At 34.0% G+C, this 17564-nt stretch overlaps 2 protein-coding genes across 3 annotated transcripts in view; one reads left to right on the top strand and one right to left on the bottom strand.

Annotated features, from left to right (window-relative positions):
- Window positions 1–80: 80 nt before the first annotated feature.
- Window positions 81–4973, top strand: LOC110028943 (U11/U12 small nuclear ribonucleoprotein 65 kDa protein-like). Its single transcript, XM_020731054.1, has 8 exons — window positions 81–114; window positions 192–277; window positions 641–802; window positions 1053–1217; window positions 1377–1464; window positions 1766–1824; window positions 4182–4247; window positions 4720–4973. The coding sequence occupies exons 1-8, from the start codon at window positions 81–83 to the stop codon at window positions 4798–4800; spliced, it is 741 nt and encodes a 246-aa protein (XP_020586713.1). The 3' UTR covers window positions 4801–4973.
- A 1065-nt stretch (window positions 4974–6038) lies between these two features.
- The window catches only part of LOC110026092, a 19833-nt gene continuing 8307 nt past the window's right edge, over window positions 6039–17564 (bottom strand). For both annotated transcript variants that reach the window (XM_020726887.1, XM_020726896.1), the window contains exons 3-9: window positions 15399–15501; window positions 15204–15263; window positions 8607–8669; window positions 8312–8515; window positions 8104–8206; window positions 7626–7831; window positions 6039–6357 (exon numbers count right to left, since the gene is read on the bottom strand). In XM_020726887.1, the coding sequence (XP_020582546.1) occupies window positions 6265–6357; window positions 7626–7831; window positions 8104–8206; window positions 8312–8515; window positions 8607–8669; window positions 15204–15263; window positions 15399–15501 (832 nt within the window). In that variant the 3' untranslated portion in view covers window positions 6039–6264. The remainder of the gene's footprint in view (window positions 6358–7625; window positions 7832–8103; window positions 8207–8311; window positions 8516–8606; window positions 8670–15203; window positions 15264–15398; window positions 15502–17564) is intronic.

Below are 17564 nucleotides of genomic sequence, written 5' to 3'. Positions count from 1 at the left end.
ACATATAAATTTTTCTTCTAATAAATTAAAATGTTTTCTTAATAGCTTTCAAATTGATTGGTTCTGAAACTCATGCAGGCATGAGGAAGAATCAGTGCTTATTCAATAAAAAAGGTAGATTTACATAGGTACAGCCTAGTTCTTGTGAAATTTAATACAAAACACTCAAAATTTTAGTATTGTTTGCATAGCACCTGATTCTTCTCAATTATTGCATCTATCGTCCTCATCATCATCTTTCATCTACTTTCTGGAGACATTCCGGCGAGCTCACAAGGTAATGATTGTATAAAATGATCTCTGAAACTCCCATCTTCCTCATCTTTCATCCGCTTCGCTATAAACCCTGTTTTTGCTCCCATCTTTCTTCTTTGATGACATTCCGACAAATATGTATTTGAATATCTAACACCTAAACTTCAATAGTTACATGCGTGCCACTTTACGTATGCATGAAAATGTGTATTTTACTTTTTAAAAGTTAAAATTGGTGGTATTTTTTATGTGATATGAAAGATTTTAGTGGTATAAATGTAAAAGGCAAAAGTTAGGTGTTTGATGTGTAAAAATATAAGAATTGGTTGGTATTTATGTAAATGCCCCTTATTTCTTACATGATATTTTTCTATGTTTTTGTTAGGAGGACACCGGCAATCTTCGTGCTCGTAAACGAGCTAAAAGAGAGGCCATTGTTGGTCCTGCAGTTGATAAAGATGTAGAACATGAAACCGTTGGACTCAAACTTGCTGCATTGGTTCCCAAAGAGGTTCCAGTTATAAAGAAGAAAAATCCAGTGCTACAGGTTCTCACTATAATCAATACAATACCTTACTTCTACACATTTTTAAAGGTTTGAAGTGCCAAAATAGCCCCTTAGACTATTTACATTAGGGTGGTTTAGTTCCAAAGTTTACGAAGGTTTCAAATCAGTCACTTTTGTACTATGGAACTTGAATGATCCCCCTGCAAAGAGTCAAAGGGCTATTCTGTAATTTTCTCATTTTTAAGCATTTTCTTGTAAATTTTCTTATTTATTCTTTATTTTTCTGCAGATTAAGTTCAATACCAAGCCAATAAATAAGGATATGGATGAAGATGATGGTAAGATCAGTGATCCTGCAGTGCCCACCAATTCAGGAAAGTTTTACTTAACACCCGAGGAAATAAGCAGAGGGAAGATGCCCCCGGAGGAAATACTATCTCTTCCTATGTTCAAGGCATGCAAAGTTTTTTAAATTTCTTGAAGCTACATAGAAAATCAATGAAAATTTCTGCCAACATATTTTTATTTAGGCTAACTTTTCTACATGTGGATGCCTTCCACTGGCTATAAATTTAAATAACTGGTATCATTATCTTTGTTCTAAATTATGTAGAACTATGCCACTGGGAATCCTGCGACTGTTCTTTACATCAAGAACTTGGCGAAAGATGTGGTGGTGGATGATTTCTATTTCATATTTGGTATGATTTTATTTCTTAGAAGAGCACTTTATTGAACACAAAGTCTATAAAAGTGTCAAATTAATCCGTAGATTCTCTTAATATCAGCTAAAATAACCTTTATGAATGAACAATTTTATCCCTCTTTAAAATAGCCCGAGAACTAAATTTGCAATTTTTATACACTCAGACTAAAATGGACCCTACCAACAGACAAATGACTATTTTGACACTTTTTTCACAAACTATTATCATTTCAGCACATTTTGTTGAGCATACGTGCATTTATTTTTTTTCATAATATTTGAAATTTTGCTTGCAGGTTCACTTTTTGAAAGTGTTGAGAATGCCAAGTCTAATCTAAACATCAAGCTTATGCAGGTCTGATTTTACATTGATCTTAGCCAGTTTATTTCAATTTGCTATTAATTTAACAGGAGATAATACTATGAATATCTTTAATACAAAGCAGAGAAGTCAGCACTCAAATGCCATAGCATGCCAATAAGGAAAAAAGAATGGGATAATTACATACATAGCCCTCAAAACATTGATATTTACAAAACTATTGAGCCTATGCATTTAACATGCCACAAACCATTGGGAACTTGATAAAAATGAAAAATATGGGTTGGTATTCTGTTGTGAATTTTGAAATTTGTGAGAATTTGAAATGGATAAAAGATGATGCTAGTTTTTGTAAAGAGTAATGTTTTGACTGCTATGCCACCAAATTATGTTGCTCGGCCCACAAATCTAATTCCTAGTATATATTTAACAACTGCCTTTATGTTTCGGGTGCTTAAACTTGGGTGCTTAATTAGTAAATATCAATGTTTAGGGTGATCTATACGTAATTTGTCCCAGTCAAACCAAATAGAAGAGGTACCTTTTGGGTACAGGCATCGCTGCGCAGTGGCCAATCCTTGCATACCCCACAACTGCGGGCCCTAACCTATTTCTATGAAATACATTTGTGCTCAATTGCCATTTGTGTACAACAATTGCCAAACAATCGACCAACATCTGTGCTCAATTGCCTCTTTTAGTACTTCGATTGCCATTTGTGTTCATCCACAATGGCAAAGAGCATAAACACAAGCTCATTCATTCCAAACAATCACGATATAGCACATAGAATTGTCATTGACCTGATTTAAACTAGGTTGATCGATTAGCAAGCAATCTATATGTGGGGTCTATGAAATAGTCAATCTAGTCTTTATATTGATATTTTGATTTGATTTTAGTTTAATTTATTATATTTGGGTGGTTTAAGTTCATCATGTCTCATTCACATGTTTTGAAGTTTAGATTTTAATTTATATTTCCATTTATATAAGGCTACGAAGAGTGTTATAAATAGTGGGTCATGCCCGATTGAGGGCCCTATTATTCAGAACTCCCTAGTTCTAGTAAGGTGGGGGCACCATACTTGAGGGTGCACATTTTCTGTTCGGACACCTGACGTGCCTTTACGTGCGGCGCAAGTTATTCCTGAGTTATTTTCAGATTATTTCTGGGTTATTTTCAATACCGAAATAATCTAGAAATAACCCAAAAATAAAGACCGCAGATTATTTTTGGGTTATTTCGGGATTATTGAAAATAACTCAGAAATAACCTGAAAATAACTCATGAATACCCTGCGCTGCACGTAGAGCTACGTCAGGAGTCCGCACAGAAAAATTTTTGTACTTGAGGAGTCTCTCACCCCACCCTAAGGATTTAAATAATTTTAATCGCTCTTTTAACAGCATTAGAAGTAATTTATCTCATTGGAAGCTTTTGAGTTACACAGTCTATATGAATTCCTAATAGAAGAGGTACCTTTTGGGATGGGTTCTAATTTTGTTATCGACGAGTTTGTTCCTATTACGTTGCCTTTATGAATTTATTTTTGTCATAAGTGCTGTAAATTTGTGTTTGTAGGTGTTCATTTTAAAATTGCTAGTATCATAAATTTTTATTTATTCTTTTGCGAATTAACATTTATGATATCAAAATTTATTTGGCTATAAGATGAACATAAATATTATGTTATGCAACATGAATCCAAATCTCATACAACAAAAAGTCTCTCTAAGAACAATGTTGAGGGGCACAAACATAAATATAAGATAATAATGTGATAGAATTAGAATAATAGACTGAGAAATGATTCTATTAGAGGTGAAATTGTGTACTTTGAAGATAATATAATGTTAATAAACTATTGTTTAGATTTGCCAAAAATATTTCAAACTATACACCCAATTAATATGCGAGGATTTGGAAGCTGAAGAGAAACATATGTGATAACATTGTCAAACGTGCACACAGTCTCCCATAAAAGAGTTGATGATGATCATATGAGAAATTAAGACAAATTATCTGTTGTTTTAAAATTATGCCGCAAATTACATACAGGGTACCCAAAACGTTGCTATTTACAAATCAAGCACCTATCCATTTTTCAAACTCTCACTCAACTATGAAAGGTCATGATAAAACCCCAAGCCATATTTTTCATTTTTATCAAATTCACAACGGTTTGATCGTGGCAACACGTAAATGTATTGGTTTGGTAGTTCAAAAAATCACTTGGGTGCTTGATTCGTAAATAACAGTATTTCTTATGCTCTGTATGTAATTATCCCAAGAATTTAAGTGATTTGTAATGAAAATAGTTATAATAACAAGTCACAATGAACCTGTTCCACTTTTGTCATTTCAAATTACTGGCTTTCATTTTTCAGGAGGGTCGAATGAGGGGTCAAGCTTTTGTGACATTTCCAACCATAGATCTCGCCCATCGAGCCTTGGTATGCATGTTTTCATGTTGAATGAACTCATAATAAGCATTTCTATTTCTTTTATCTAAATTTTATGCATTTTTTTATTAAGGAAGATTGTAGATTTGCATGCATACCATTCAATTCTTATGTATTTACATCCATATCTAACATCTAATTTTTAATTTTTACATATTTATACTATGCATGAAAAAGTTTATTTCACTTTTTAAAACTTAAGATAGTGGTATTTTTATGTGGTGTGAAAGATTTGAGTGTTAAAAATGTGAAAGCGAAATATATGGAAATACATAGAATATAGATGATATATATGTAAATGCCACGGTACTTGACATAAATGGTTCATACTGTATAAGAACAAAGTGAGTTGCAAACTGTTCATATTTAGGAAGATTTACATACATACCACTTAATTCCTATGTATTTACATATCTAACACTTTCAACAATTTTATTTTATTTTTGGTTTTACATCCTTGCAGAATTTAGTGAATGGATATTTGTTCAAAGGAAAACCAATTATTATCCAATTCGGCCGCAGCCCTTCTGTCAAAACAAGCTGAGATTGAATTATATTTGCAAATTGTGTCATCTTACATTGATTATTCAATTGGGTGTTATTATTGTGTCACGGGTAACCTGTTCGAGTTTGTTAGTTCAAAAACATTACTTGAATGCTAGTTTTGTAAATATATAAATTTGGAGTGATATGTGTATAACCATCCCTTTAGCCTTACCATTGTAAACATATAAATTTTTCTTCTAATAAATTAAAATGTTTTCTTAATAGCTTTCAAATTGATTGGTTCTGAAACTCATGCAGGCATGAGGAAGAATCAGTGCTTATTCAATAAAAAAGGTAGATTTACATAGGTACAGCCTAGTTCTTGTGAAATTTAATACAAAACACTTGCATGACAGCCTAGTTCTTGTGAAATTTAATACAAAACACTCAAAATTTTAGTATTGTTTGCATAGCACCTGATTCTTCTCAATTATTGCATCTATCGTCCTCATCATCATCTTTCATCTACTTTCTGGAGACATTCCGGCGAGCTCACAAGGTAATGATTGTATAAAATGATCTCTGAAACTCTCATCTTTCTCATCTTTCATCCGCTTCGCTATAAAACTTGTTTTTGCTCCCATCTTTCTTCGACAACATTCCGACGAACTTGTAAGGCAATGACGGAATGAAAATTGCAGGGAAAGAGTAACGACGGTCGACAGAAGAAAACAATGGTGTTAGATAAGATAGTTGGGAAAGATTTTATGTTCATGAATGTTAATATTTAATGTGTTTAATATGAAATTTAACAACATTTGGGTGGCATATATATGTATGTATAATCCCCATAATAAAAATGATAATGATGGTATAATAACAATATTTAAAAAACATTGATTTATTTTTCTTACCAATCATTTCACATAAACTTTATATTGATCTAAATTATTATTTTACCATCACTTACGTGTTATTCTTAATGACATTATGAGAGAGAGTAATAAAGCAAAGACTCGGGAAAATCAAATTGAAGTTAGAAAGTATTTTATTTTCATTTGATTCAAATAAAAAAAATAAAAAAAATAAAAAAAAAAAACTGCGGCAATTTTAATACCATGACATAAAATATATGGAAAAAAAAGTAAAAAACTGGGCTGTAAACAACAAACTTCATAATTACAGAATCATTAGCCAACATTGTCATCATCTTATGTATTTACACATCTAACAACAATATCATTCTTATCACACAAAAAATGACACAGACATTATATTACCTTCTAAAATAACATAGATATGTAAACTTAAAGGGTTGGATATGTCAATAACACAGTATTGTGGGGGTAATACATGTCAAAATATAAGTTGCTGGAAGCCTGCCTGCATATAACATACAACAGAAATATAATAGCAATTTGCACATCAAAAACATTAGAAAAAAAAGGAAAAAAAGAAATCCAACATTCGTTTCTAATATATCTGTGGGTGATAATAACACAGCCTTAAGAAGCACAAAAACTTAAGATTCTGGAGCAGCCTCAAATCTTGTTGGGGTATCAATTCCGGTCATGCAACAAAGCCCTGATATCAATATTATAAGCAGCACAATCCCCTGAAATCACAAAATCATGCACAAATTTCAGAATATAAAAAAGTAAATTTACATACATAACACACAATTCTTATTTATTTACATAAATAACAGCCAAATTTTGGTATTTATATACCTATAGCACCTTGGTGCTTTAACCTGTGCATGGAAAAAGTGCATTTCACTTTCAAAAATATAGTGATGTGATGTTAAATATTTGAATGATATGGTATGCATGTAAATATGAATATTTAGGTGTTATATATTTAAAATACATAAGAATTGTGTGGCATGTATGGAAATGCCCTTAGTTTATTTCTCTTTTAGGAGGCCATGTAGCTCGTATAAAATAGAAACCAACCTGCGTATTGTAATACTATAATTTCACATGAAAAAGAATAAGATTTACATACCACTTCACTCATATGTATTTACATATCTAATAACTAAACTTCAATTTTTACATATACTCCACCTTACCTTACATGAAAAAGATACATTTCACTTTTTAAAAGTTAAAATACTGGTATTTTTTAAATGATATGAAAGATTTGGGTGGTAGGAATATAAAATGCAAAGTTTAGGTGTTAGATATGCAAATGCATAGGAATTGGGTGATATGCATGTAAATGCCCAAAATAATAATTGATAATGATTTAAATGGGGAAACGGTGATTAAGAAACAAAAGTACCTTTTTTATACCTACCACGCTTTCAATAAAAAAGATTGTTAAAAACTAGTCATCATATAACTTTCTTTGAAGCAACCAAAAACATTCGGAAGATTGCATACAAATACCACTCAATTCTTATGTATTTATATATCTGACAACTAAACTTCAATTTTTACATACATACTGCCTTACCTATGCATGAAAATGTGTATTTCCCTTATTAAAAAATTAAATGGTGGTAATTTTGATGAGATATCAATGATTTGAGTGTTATAAATGTAAAAAAAGTGAAGTTCAGGTGTTGGATATATAAATCCATAAGAATTGGGTTGTATGTATGTAAATGCCCCACAACATTAAAGCTGAAAATAATATGGCGATACTTGAGAAATCAAAACAATGAAAAAGCTGCTCCCATATGTGATAACAAGCTATTCAAGCATTTGACATGTTGCTACTAAATCATAACCACATTTCAAAATAAGCATGAAAGGAGCAACTACTTGAATAATATACAATTTTTACATATATAAAAATTAATATATTTATTTTTTGTTATTCTAAAAAAAAATCAAAACCTTTAAGCATCATCATACAAAAAAAAAAGTAACTTACAACAAATAAGCCCTCCAAAAGAGACGATTTTAGTTGGCAGACCCCATCACAACGCGTAGAATTGGAGGAAGAATTGGACTCGGAAAGAAACCTCATTGTCGAGAGTGACGGGTATGGATATGACCTATATGGATCAGAAGCATAAAGGATTGTGTATGTCGAACCAGACTTCTCCAACAAATCAACGATTTCAGATAAAACCTGTCCTGTAGAATAAAAAAAATTCTCAAGTTAAAAACAATGAGCATCTACATACTTGTACCCAATTCTTATGTTTCATGTGATAATAAAGAATCGGGTGGTATAAATCTAAACAGATGAGTTTAAGTGTTACATAATGTAGCATATATGTAAAAATTGAAGTTTAGATGTTAGATAGGTAATACAGAAGAACTGAATGGTATGCATGTAAATCTTGCTAAAAACAATCATAGGAAGTTATTGGAAGAATAGTAGCGATTTTGACAGTATACAGCACCTTCTGATTCAGTATGGATTGATTCTTCAGAGCTTTCTCCACAGAAAACAATCAGATCAGTCAACTCGGTCACCCCAGATTCCATCTTTCCACTTATGAAATCCTGCAATTTTACAAATGAATGAAAATTTTATTTTTCTTTCCGTCGCTAAAACTTATCATTACACTGAGTTTAAAGAAATTAAGACCACAGATGATACAATTTCACCTGAAGCGAACGCAGCCCTTCTAGTTTTTTAAAGTTTTGACCTTTGAGAGAACAGGATTCCATATAAGCAATATTTTTCACTCCGAAATCATGCCCACAACTGTCAATGAATCCTGAGATTAAAGAATTTTCAATTGTATCCTTTTCATTTGATACGGCTATATATGGAAACGCCATAGAAACGTTTGAGCTCTTGAATGATTGCTGATCAAGAAAAAAAAAAATTAATAAAAAATTTCAACTTTATCCAGAAAGCACAAGGGACAAAGGTAAAGGTCTGAAGTATAATTATTACCTTTAAAAGGCCGATCAGAGTAGGATCCTCATGTTTGCTTCTAGAGATGTCTGATGATTGTAACTACAATATAAAAAGGAAGATTTACATTCATGCCATTCAGCTCCTATGAACTTACATATCTAACACCAAAACTTCAATTTTTACATACATACCACCTTACCTATGCATGAGAAAGGTGTTTTTAAAATTTGAAAAGTAAAAAGGGTGGTGTTCTTGATGTGATATGAAAGATTTGGGTGGTATTAATGTAAAAAAGCAAAGTACAAGTGTTAGATATGTAAATACATAGAAATTGGGTGATATGTTTGTAAAAGCCAAATATAAAAATTATGCAACTCCTTCAGGCTAAACAGGGCTAACACTTTCATGATATGAACTTAAATAACTCAGCAAAACAGAAAAATAATGGGTGAACTTTTGATAGCTAAACAAGTGAATTCTTGATACCATCCACTATTTCAAAGAGGCACTTGTCAGTAGAGTCTTAATTTAATAAGCTTTTTCCTCTATTTTTGTTTCAAGTTTAATTGCTATAAAATACAGCGCTGAAATAAACTGATATTGTTTATAAAAATACATAAATATTTTAAATAAGTAATATAAATGCAAAAAAAATAATCTATAAAAAAGTTGACAGTGTCACAGTAAAACAAAAAAAATGTTCAATTAGTAGCTTAGCAATATAGATGAGAGACAAACAATCGTATAGCTCACTTCTACTCTTCCTTTACATTTATATATATCAGCTGCTTTAAATGTTCAAGCCAATAAGGAATGTTGCTAAGTGTCAGTCAGGTTAACCTTTTCTCTTCTTTTAGTGAAAACCAACCTTACAAGCATGCACTCTAAGGACAAAGAAAACAACCAGTTTTTACAAGAAATTATAATAAATACTCTCAACCTTTCATTAAAAGAAAATTACAAAAACATGTTTCTCATGTTTTGGACTAGTAAAGGATGCCTGAGTCCATACAAACAAAATTAGAAGTGTAGCAAATCTTCCTGACCGGAATTATAATCCCAAAAAGAACTTAGAAGGCATGTCCTCATCCATCATGTTTTAGATCTCCAAAATTGAGGATCTCAACTCCTCAATGTAGTTTTGTATTATCTCAGTATGTATAAGATGAGAAAAGGCATAACAATAAGATAAAAGACAAATTATTTGAAAGGAATTTCTTTCAAATTTCTTCTTACAGCACCTCTCATGCAATAATGGGTCCCTCTATAGTAACATCAAAAATATGATTCGCTACCAATGTGTTGCATCACCGACAAAGTGCATGCTTCTAATGATCACCCTATCCCCATTGGCAACATAAGTAACCCAAAAAAAAAAAAATGCTCTGATCCCCACAATACATATTCACAGATCGTACATTCTTCCATCTGCCAATGGATTTTGGCTAAGGAACTTTTACATTATTTGGGCCCCGATAAGTTGTGTTGGTTGTGTGATATGCCTCGGCACCAAAATCAGCAACAAACCACAACAAAACGATAATAAAAAGGTGGAAGAAACACAAACAGGGGCTTCTCATACAAAAATCAAAAGAAAACAAGCAAAATACAAGGTTGATCTACTATTTGAGAGGTAGATCGTTTCTCCCACGCCCTAGACATCACTATGAACACCATTAGAACAAAGAAAACAGCAACCACAACAACCACAACAAAATATGCATGAAGAATAAAACAAACCCTAGGTTACTCCCCTTAGTAGAATCCTCTTACAGCATTTCAAAAACTTTACTTTCGAACTTTTCCTCCAAACTCTCTTAATTTCTCCTCATTGAGTATGTGATTAATCCCCTCGTGGACCCCACCTGCGTCCAGCTTTCCTCCGCTGCAGCAAATTGCCATTCGGTTGTTCCACGTGAAAGGAATCGGCCTTGGCTACTTTGCGTGAAAGGAATCGGCCCGCTTACTTTCGCTGTGAGCTAGTTTGATGGCCTTCGACAGATCTTGGATGGACCAATCCATCCCAGGCGTAACAATACTCCTCTGATCGGTTCTGACCGAAAAATATCGTCCCAGAGCTGCTATTATTTCTCATTCATATACTGACTTGAGTCTCGCTCTTGCCATAAGAACCTAACTGAAGTAGGCAATCGACCACTAATCTCGCATGAGCACAACTCCCAATCCATACCCTGACGCATCTGTTTCCACCACAAATGGTTTACTAAAATCTAAAAGTGCTAATACTACTACGTTATTCATGACCTTCCTCAGATGTTTAAATGTATGTGTTATTGCTTCCCCCTATTTGAAATTGTCTGTTTCCACCACAAATGGTTTACTAAACTCTAGAAGTGCTAATACTGCTACGCTAGTCATGGTCCTTTTCAGATGTTTAAATGTCTGTGTTGTTGTTTTCCCCTATTTGAAATTGTATTTCTTCAACTGCTCCGTCAATAGTCATGCTATCGTGTCATATTCTCTCATGAACTTTCGGTACTAACTTGTGCGTCCCAACAATCCTCTCATTTCCTTCAAATTCTTTAGTACGGGCCAATCAACCATAGTCTCGATCTTGGACTGATCCAGTGCTACCCTCATTCTAGTCACCACAAGTCCTATGTACTCCATCTATAACTGTGCAAAGGAACATTTCTTCAAGTTAGCACACAATTGGTGCTCCCTCAACGTATTTAGGACTGTCCTTAGATGTCCCACATGCTCTCTCTGCACAACTGTAGATCAGAATATCATTAAAGAAAATCAAGACAAATTTCCAAAGATATGGTTGGAAACCGTATAAATGAGGGATTGAAATGTCATTAGGGTGTTGGTGAGAGCAAACGGCATCACTAAGAACTCATAATATCATTCACGTGCCCTTAATGATGCCTTGTGCCATCTGTTGGATTCATCATGATCTGGTGGTACCCAAACTTAAGATCAATTTTTGAGAACATAACTACCTCATAAAGCTCATCCAATAACTCATCAATCACAGGAATAGGAAAATTGTTCAACAACGTTTCCTTGTTCAAAGCCCGATAGTCCACGCAGAATCTCCAACTATCTTCTTTTCTCTCACCAACAGGACGGCACTGGAAAAAGGGATCACATTAGGCCTGATAATCCCACCCTTAAGCATCTCTCAGATCAGTTTCTCTGTCTCATCATTCTGAATTTGAGGTACCTATATGGTCTAACACTGATGGGGAAAACACCCCGCTTCAATATAATAGTGTGTTTGTGCTCCTTCGAAGGAGGTAACCCGATTAGCGGCTGGAAAACATCCGTAAACTGCTGTAGGAGTTGTTAGACCCCTTTCGGAAACTCTATCAACTCTGAATCTCAAATCTCGTCAACGTTCTGCAACACCAAGTAACACGGTACTACTCCGCGAATCAATTTGACCATGGTTTTGAGGGACACCATGGTTTTGCATAAGCTAGACCCTCTCAGCAACACCTTCCTACCCTCCATATTTCTACCGTCCACTTGGAACCCCATCATTAAGGACTTCCAATCCACCTTCATATCTCCCAATGTTCGCAGTCACTTCATCCCCAAAATCAAATTTGTTCTGTCCAAATCGTAAAGAAGTCTTTCATCACCTATATGTCATGTAGTGTCAGAATCAACCCCTTGCAAATTTCTCGATCCATCCCCTCACCTTCATGGTGTAATTCAAGGTAAATCTCACCACCAAATTGAAGGACACCTCTGACACATCTAAATGCAGATGCTCCTCCACCGCTTCCTCTTCTGATTCCTCACTTTTTGTATCTTCCTCCTGAACTAAAAGAACATAAAAGGCGCGCTCCTAACAACGGTGTCCTATGACGTATTTCTCATCACAGCGGTAACACAATCATTTTGCTCTTTTATCTTGCACTTCTACATCTATGAGGCGCTTGAAACTACCCCCCAGACGGGATCCTATATTCTTCTCCTTCGACGCGTCTCTTTCTGAAATGACACCGCCTGGGTCCTCAGTGTCGTGGTTGTCAAAGTGCCCGTATAGAATCCTCCAGCATTGTCGCCTTTACTGTCCTTCTTCACTTGTTTCTTATCCTCTCTATCATCTAGGCGAGTTCCATCAGTTCCCTCAACCCTCGCGGTTTCAAGAGGCGGATGACTACTCGTATGTCGGGCTTTAGGCCCTTCAAGAGGTTCCCTTCCTTCCTCCATCGTGCTCTTTCATGCTCCTTACACCATCCCTCTAATTTTTGGCCCATCCCCCTCCATCGGAAATCTCCACTCGTCCTCCTTTTCGAGTCCTAGAGGGACGCTCTTGTAGGTAGATGATGTCTTCTTCATTATCTTCTCACTTGATCTTCTTCCCTTTTAACCTGGGTAAGGATTTCTGATCACCTCTTGGTTAGGATTTGCAACTGTAGCGGTCGGCATGGCCTTGGATTGTATCTCCATGAGTTTTTTCATCATCACCCGCATTTATCCTATGCTCTCGAACCCATCCTCCATTTGACTTTCAATGGAAAAAAATCCGTCCTCCATGGTGGCGAACATTTCTTCAATTCTCGATCTGATTTGCCCTACCTCTCCTTATAGCACATCCACTTTCTTTGTTGTCATCTTGTCAATATCTGGGCTCTTATATCAATTTGATCCACCTCGACACCAAACTCAATGAACAAACCATAATGAAACGGTAATAAAAAGGTGGAAGAAACACAAATAGGGGCTGCTCTTACAAAATTCAAAGGAAAAAAAAGCAAGATGCAAGATTGATCTACTATTCGAGAGGTATAACGTCTCTACCACACCCTAGACGTCGCTAGCACCACAAGAAAAAAGAAAACAACAGCCACAACAAAATATGAATGAATCAAACAAACCCTAGATTAACTCTCTTAATTTCTCCTCATTGAGTATGTGATGAAGCCCCTCATGGACCCCGCCTGCGCTTGGTTTTCCCCTGCTGCGGCAAAGTGCCGCCCGGATGCTTCGCGTGATAGGAATCGGCCCGCTTCCTTCTGCTGCGGGCCGATTTGATGGCCTCGACCGGCCTAGTTCGACCGGCCTAGTTGGAGCCGTAACATTTTGCCAATACCTGCAACAAGAAACAAATTTCCATTACTTCTCCCCACCTAAGAGGGAGAAGCTCCTACCAAAGTCTCCAAGCGAGAAACTCTGTTTTGAACTAGTTTTTGGCCCGCTGTTGAGTTCTACCTTGTCTTCGGCATCTTTTTTCTTTTTGAACTTTAGCCCTAAAAACCACTCTAAACTTGTACCTTTCAACAATTCCACCTAGCATTCACGTTAAGGACATACGATAAGTAATTTCAACAATTCCACCTAGCATTCACGTTAAGGACAAAAAAAACAGGCAGGCTATACGATAAGTACTACTCTTAAATTTTTTATTCACCTTGAGTTAGAAGGAAATGGAACTCAAAAGCAAAATTTGCAAATTACACCAACTATTTGATACTTAATTAGTACTTACTAGGGGTGTATACTAGACTAAATCAGATGGATTAGTTGACGGATTAATTGAAGAAAGCGGTTTTGTTAAAAAATCTAGAAATTTGAACCGGCCAAAGTTTAAATAGAACTAAACTAAATTGAGCAGAACTTTGGTTTAGCCAACGTGGTTTAGTTTTACATAAACCAAAACTCGGCACACCTCAATCCTTATATTAATCATGCAATTTATATGACAAATGCTTCTAGATCATTGCAGGAAAAAAGCTTAAAAACCAATAAAAAAAAGAAAGAGAAACAAATCATACACAATAAATAAAATTTGTGAATAAAAACATTAATTACAATGAAAATTGCAACTATTAAATATCAAATATTAATTGTGATATTATCAATGCTAGAAAAGTCATATGTGCTCTAGAATTTTGGAAAATTTCACGAACTCTTCTACAACATCAAAAACAATAAAAGACACTAAAATATTAATTACAAAGGCTTCATATTATAAGTATAATTTACTAGGCATAACTCTTATTTTGCTTAGAAATTTGGACAAAAGAATTGAAAGGCAGTTCCAAACTTAGTACTCATGTGCATCTCTCTTTTTGAAGAACAAATGATATGTGATAACTATTAATTTGTTTAAAACATGAATAAATCCTGTGTATAACTTCCATTTATTATCTATAACAGAGTCGAAAAGCCAATAAAATCGTGTCTTGATTTTATCACATTTATAAGATGAAAACTAATACAACAACCGAAAATCAATAAATCCACATTTCCAACCAATAACTGTATTATTTTTTACAAAAGAAAACCAAACCAACCAAGAAAGATTCATTCAATTTGAGTTTTTTTAGTTTTAACCAGATAATGCCCGACATTAATAATCACCCACCACACTTAGCACATCTTTACAATAACCAACGATTTTATTAGAGTTTTTCAATAATGCTGAAGATTATTTGCTAACTTAAATATAGAAACACACTAACCAAATATTTTTCAAATTACGAGTTGGGTGCATGCATATACGTAGAAGAATAGATAAGTAGATAGATGCATTGATGGATAAATAGCACCACGCTACAAAAGAAAAACTTATATTGAAAAAAATGCAAAGTACACAAGAAGAAACAAACTTACAACACTTCGACAAAAATATTATACATTTGAATTACTTACCTCTTTCCCAACAAAAACAAGAGCTACATCAAAATTTTGATGATGGTTCTCCCCAGGACACTAGAAAGAAAAGCAACGTGAAATAGATAAATGATCGCCTTTGAAATGCATACTACAAAATAATGAAAACATAAAAATTGTAAACTAAACAGCAGATGGAGAAACAGGCCTAAATCTTTTAGGGGAGGTGGTTACCATGAAACTTGACCAGCCACCTTCAGACAGAACAAATTTAGCTAAGTTATTTGGTGAGATGGTTTGGTAATTCACAGTCTCCTTAGCACTATCTTGAGATGGTCTGCACCGAAAAATCAGTCTCCTTAGCACTATCTTGAGATGGTCTGCACCCAAAAATTAAAAAAAAAAACATTATATTTACCTTAATTCAGTCTCCCTGTAAGTTACAAAATCAAGGAAGAAAAAAAGAGAGAACGAATATCTGATGACAAAAGAAGACTCGGAGAATCAAGAAAGAGAATTATATGAACTTCTCTAATATGATGTTTCCGTTAAATCATTATGTTAGTTTGATTAATAGGCAGGCAATTATATTGTCATTTTTGGCAAAACACAATATGGCCCTGATTTTTGCAAAAATCATTAAGTTCGTATGCTTAAGACTAATCATCTCACCAAAGAAACCTTCATTGAAGTGTTTAAAGAAGCTTTATTTAAATCGTTACCGGTAAAATTAAAGGCAGTTTTGTAGCAAAAATATAAGGTATGAGTGATTTAACAGAGAGTTTGGATGGAAACATTAAGGATATTTAGGGACAACAAAGGTAAGAAGTTTAAGGTGTAATGGTTAAGGGTCTATAGTTTACAAATACAACATAGAATGAGATACAAACAAAAACACAAAAATCACACTCCATAGATTACCACCTTTTTAACTTTAGCTAAAACAAGAAGAATTTAATGTGAAATTAGCAATCGCATCTCCAAGTGATAATACAATAATTTACATGATCTGAAATCTTACAAGGAAAAATAGCAAACAAAAATAAAACTTTAGCAACAATCAAAATTCAAACTTAAAAAAAGTTTGAGATGTATTACACTAAATAGAACTTCAATAATAGAGTACAGAATTCACAAAACAATAATAGAAATCACCCAATATAAGATCAAAGCTCACGCCAACACAAGGAAACTCACCCTGAAAGTAATCATCGGTGATTGCAAAATGCTCAAAGAAAAAACATTTAAATAGCACACATACCATCTACGAAGGAAAACTAGAAATTTATTTCAATTCCGAGTGATTTTTACATGCCTCGGTGGTCCAATATATCTCCCACAAAAAGACAAAAGCAAATGATTCCTAAGCTACCATTAAAGATGTTGGTAAACAAAATTTCATGTAGCGAAGTTATAAAGACATATAGTTACACTCATAACAAAATAAGGTGATGATCAAATATACAAATTGTATCCCACAATTATACTATTTACAAAAAAATGCCAAGGGAAGAGGCAACAAGAGCAAGCTTGGTACTTGAATCTAATATGATGGAAGCTCAATATATTAGTGTCGGTCAACTTTTTGGTTTTGAAAATATTGAAAATAATTTTAAAATTTAATTTAAATATAAGTATATATTTTTTATTTTAAAAGTAGTGTGTTTTAATTTTTGAAAAATGAGACCAAAAGATTGTACCATGTATGTTTCAAGGTTTATGTTTTGTTGTCATTATGGGGAGTTAAAGTTGATTAGAGCGATACCGGTTAGAATCTCACGGTTCACTCGTTCCAGTATTACTATTTTCATTTGAATTTTCTTAGTCTAAATGAGTTGTGAAACTCATTTAAACTGGGGAGATCTAGTTAACAATTGTGGGTTAATTCCTCCGAGGGACTCCCGTAAATTCAAAAGGACGTGTTTAATTTTGAAAAATATTACTCCGAGGGACTCCCGTAAATTCAAAAGAACGTGTTTAAATTTGAAAAATATTATTTAATTTTGAAAAATCTTTTTGTTTTGAAAATGAAATTGTATTCAGTATCTGCATAATGTGTTAGAGCATAAGTAAATTGTAATGATAAAACAACAACAAATAAAATATACCTGTGTACATGACGTATCTGTTGTAATCTTCCCTGTTGCACGTTTAACTTTGCATGTTTAACTCACAAAACATAATATAATTTGCAGGAAATTTAAATAATTTGCAGAGAAAAGAAGAAAACAGTAAGCAGTAGAACAATTCATAGCAAAAATTAGGAACTCCAAACAGATGATCCTAAAGTTTTTTACAACTCTTGGCTACAACTAGCAAGCTAGTACGGTGATCTTACGACCTCTTATGGCTCCGAGAAGCAGGTAGCAAATGTGGACGGGGGTCCCAAGACTCCCGACC

The sequence above is a fragment of the Phalaenopsis equestris genome, unplaced genomic scaffold (assembly GCF_001263595.1).
Source record: "Phalaenopsis equestris unplaced genomic scaffold, ASM126359v1 Scaffold000002, whole genome shotgun sequence".
NCBI lineage: Eukaryota > Viridiplantae > Streptophyta > Magnoliopsida > Asparagales > Orchidaceae > Phalaenopsis > Phalaenopsis equestris.
Note: the sequence above shows the minus strand (reverse complement) of the source record. Positions and strands in the feature narration are given on the sequence as shown.

Bases quoted from the DNA above. Each gene is read 5' to 3' on its own strand.
- LOC110028943 (XM_020731054.1), top strand. From the start codon at position 81: ATGAGGAAGAATCAGTGCTTATTCAATAAAAAAG. The intron at 115-191 runs GTAGATTTACAT...TTGTTTGCATAG, and splicing joins GTGCTTATTCAATAAAAAAG to CACCTGATTCTTCTCAATTA. The intron at 4,248-4,719 runs GTATGCATGTTT...ACATCCTTGCAG, and splicing joins ATCTCGCCCATCGAGCCTTG to AATTTAGTGAATGGATATTT.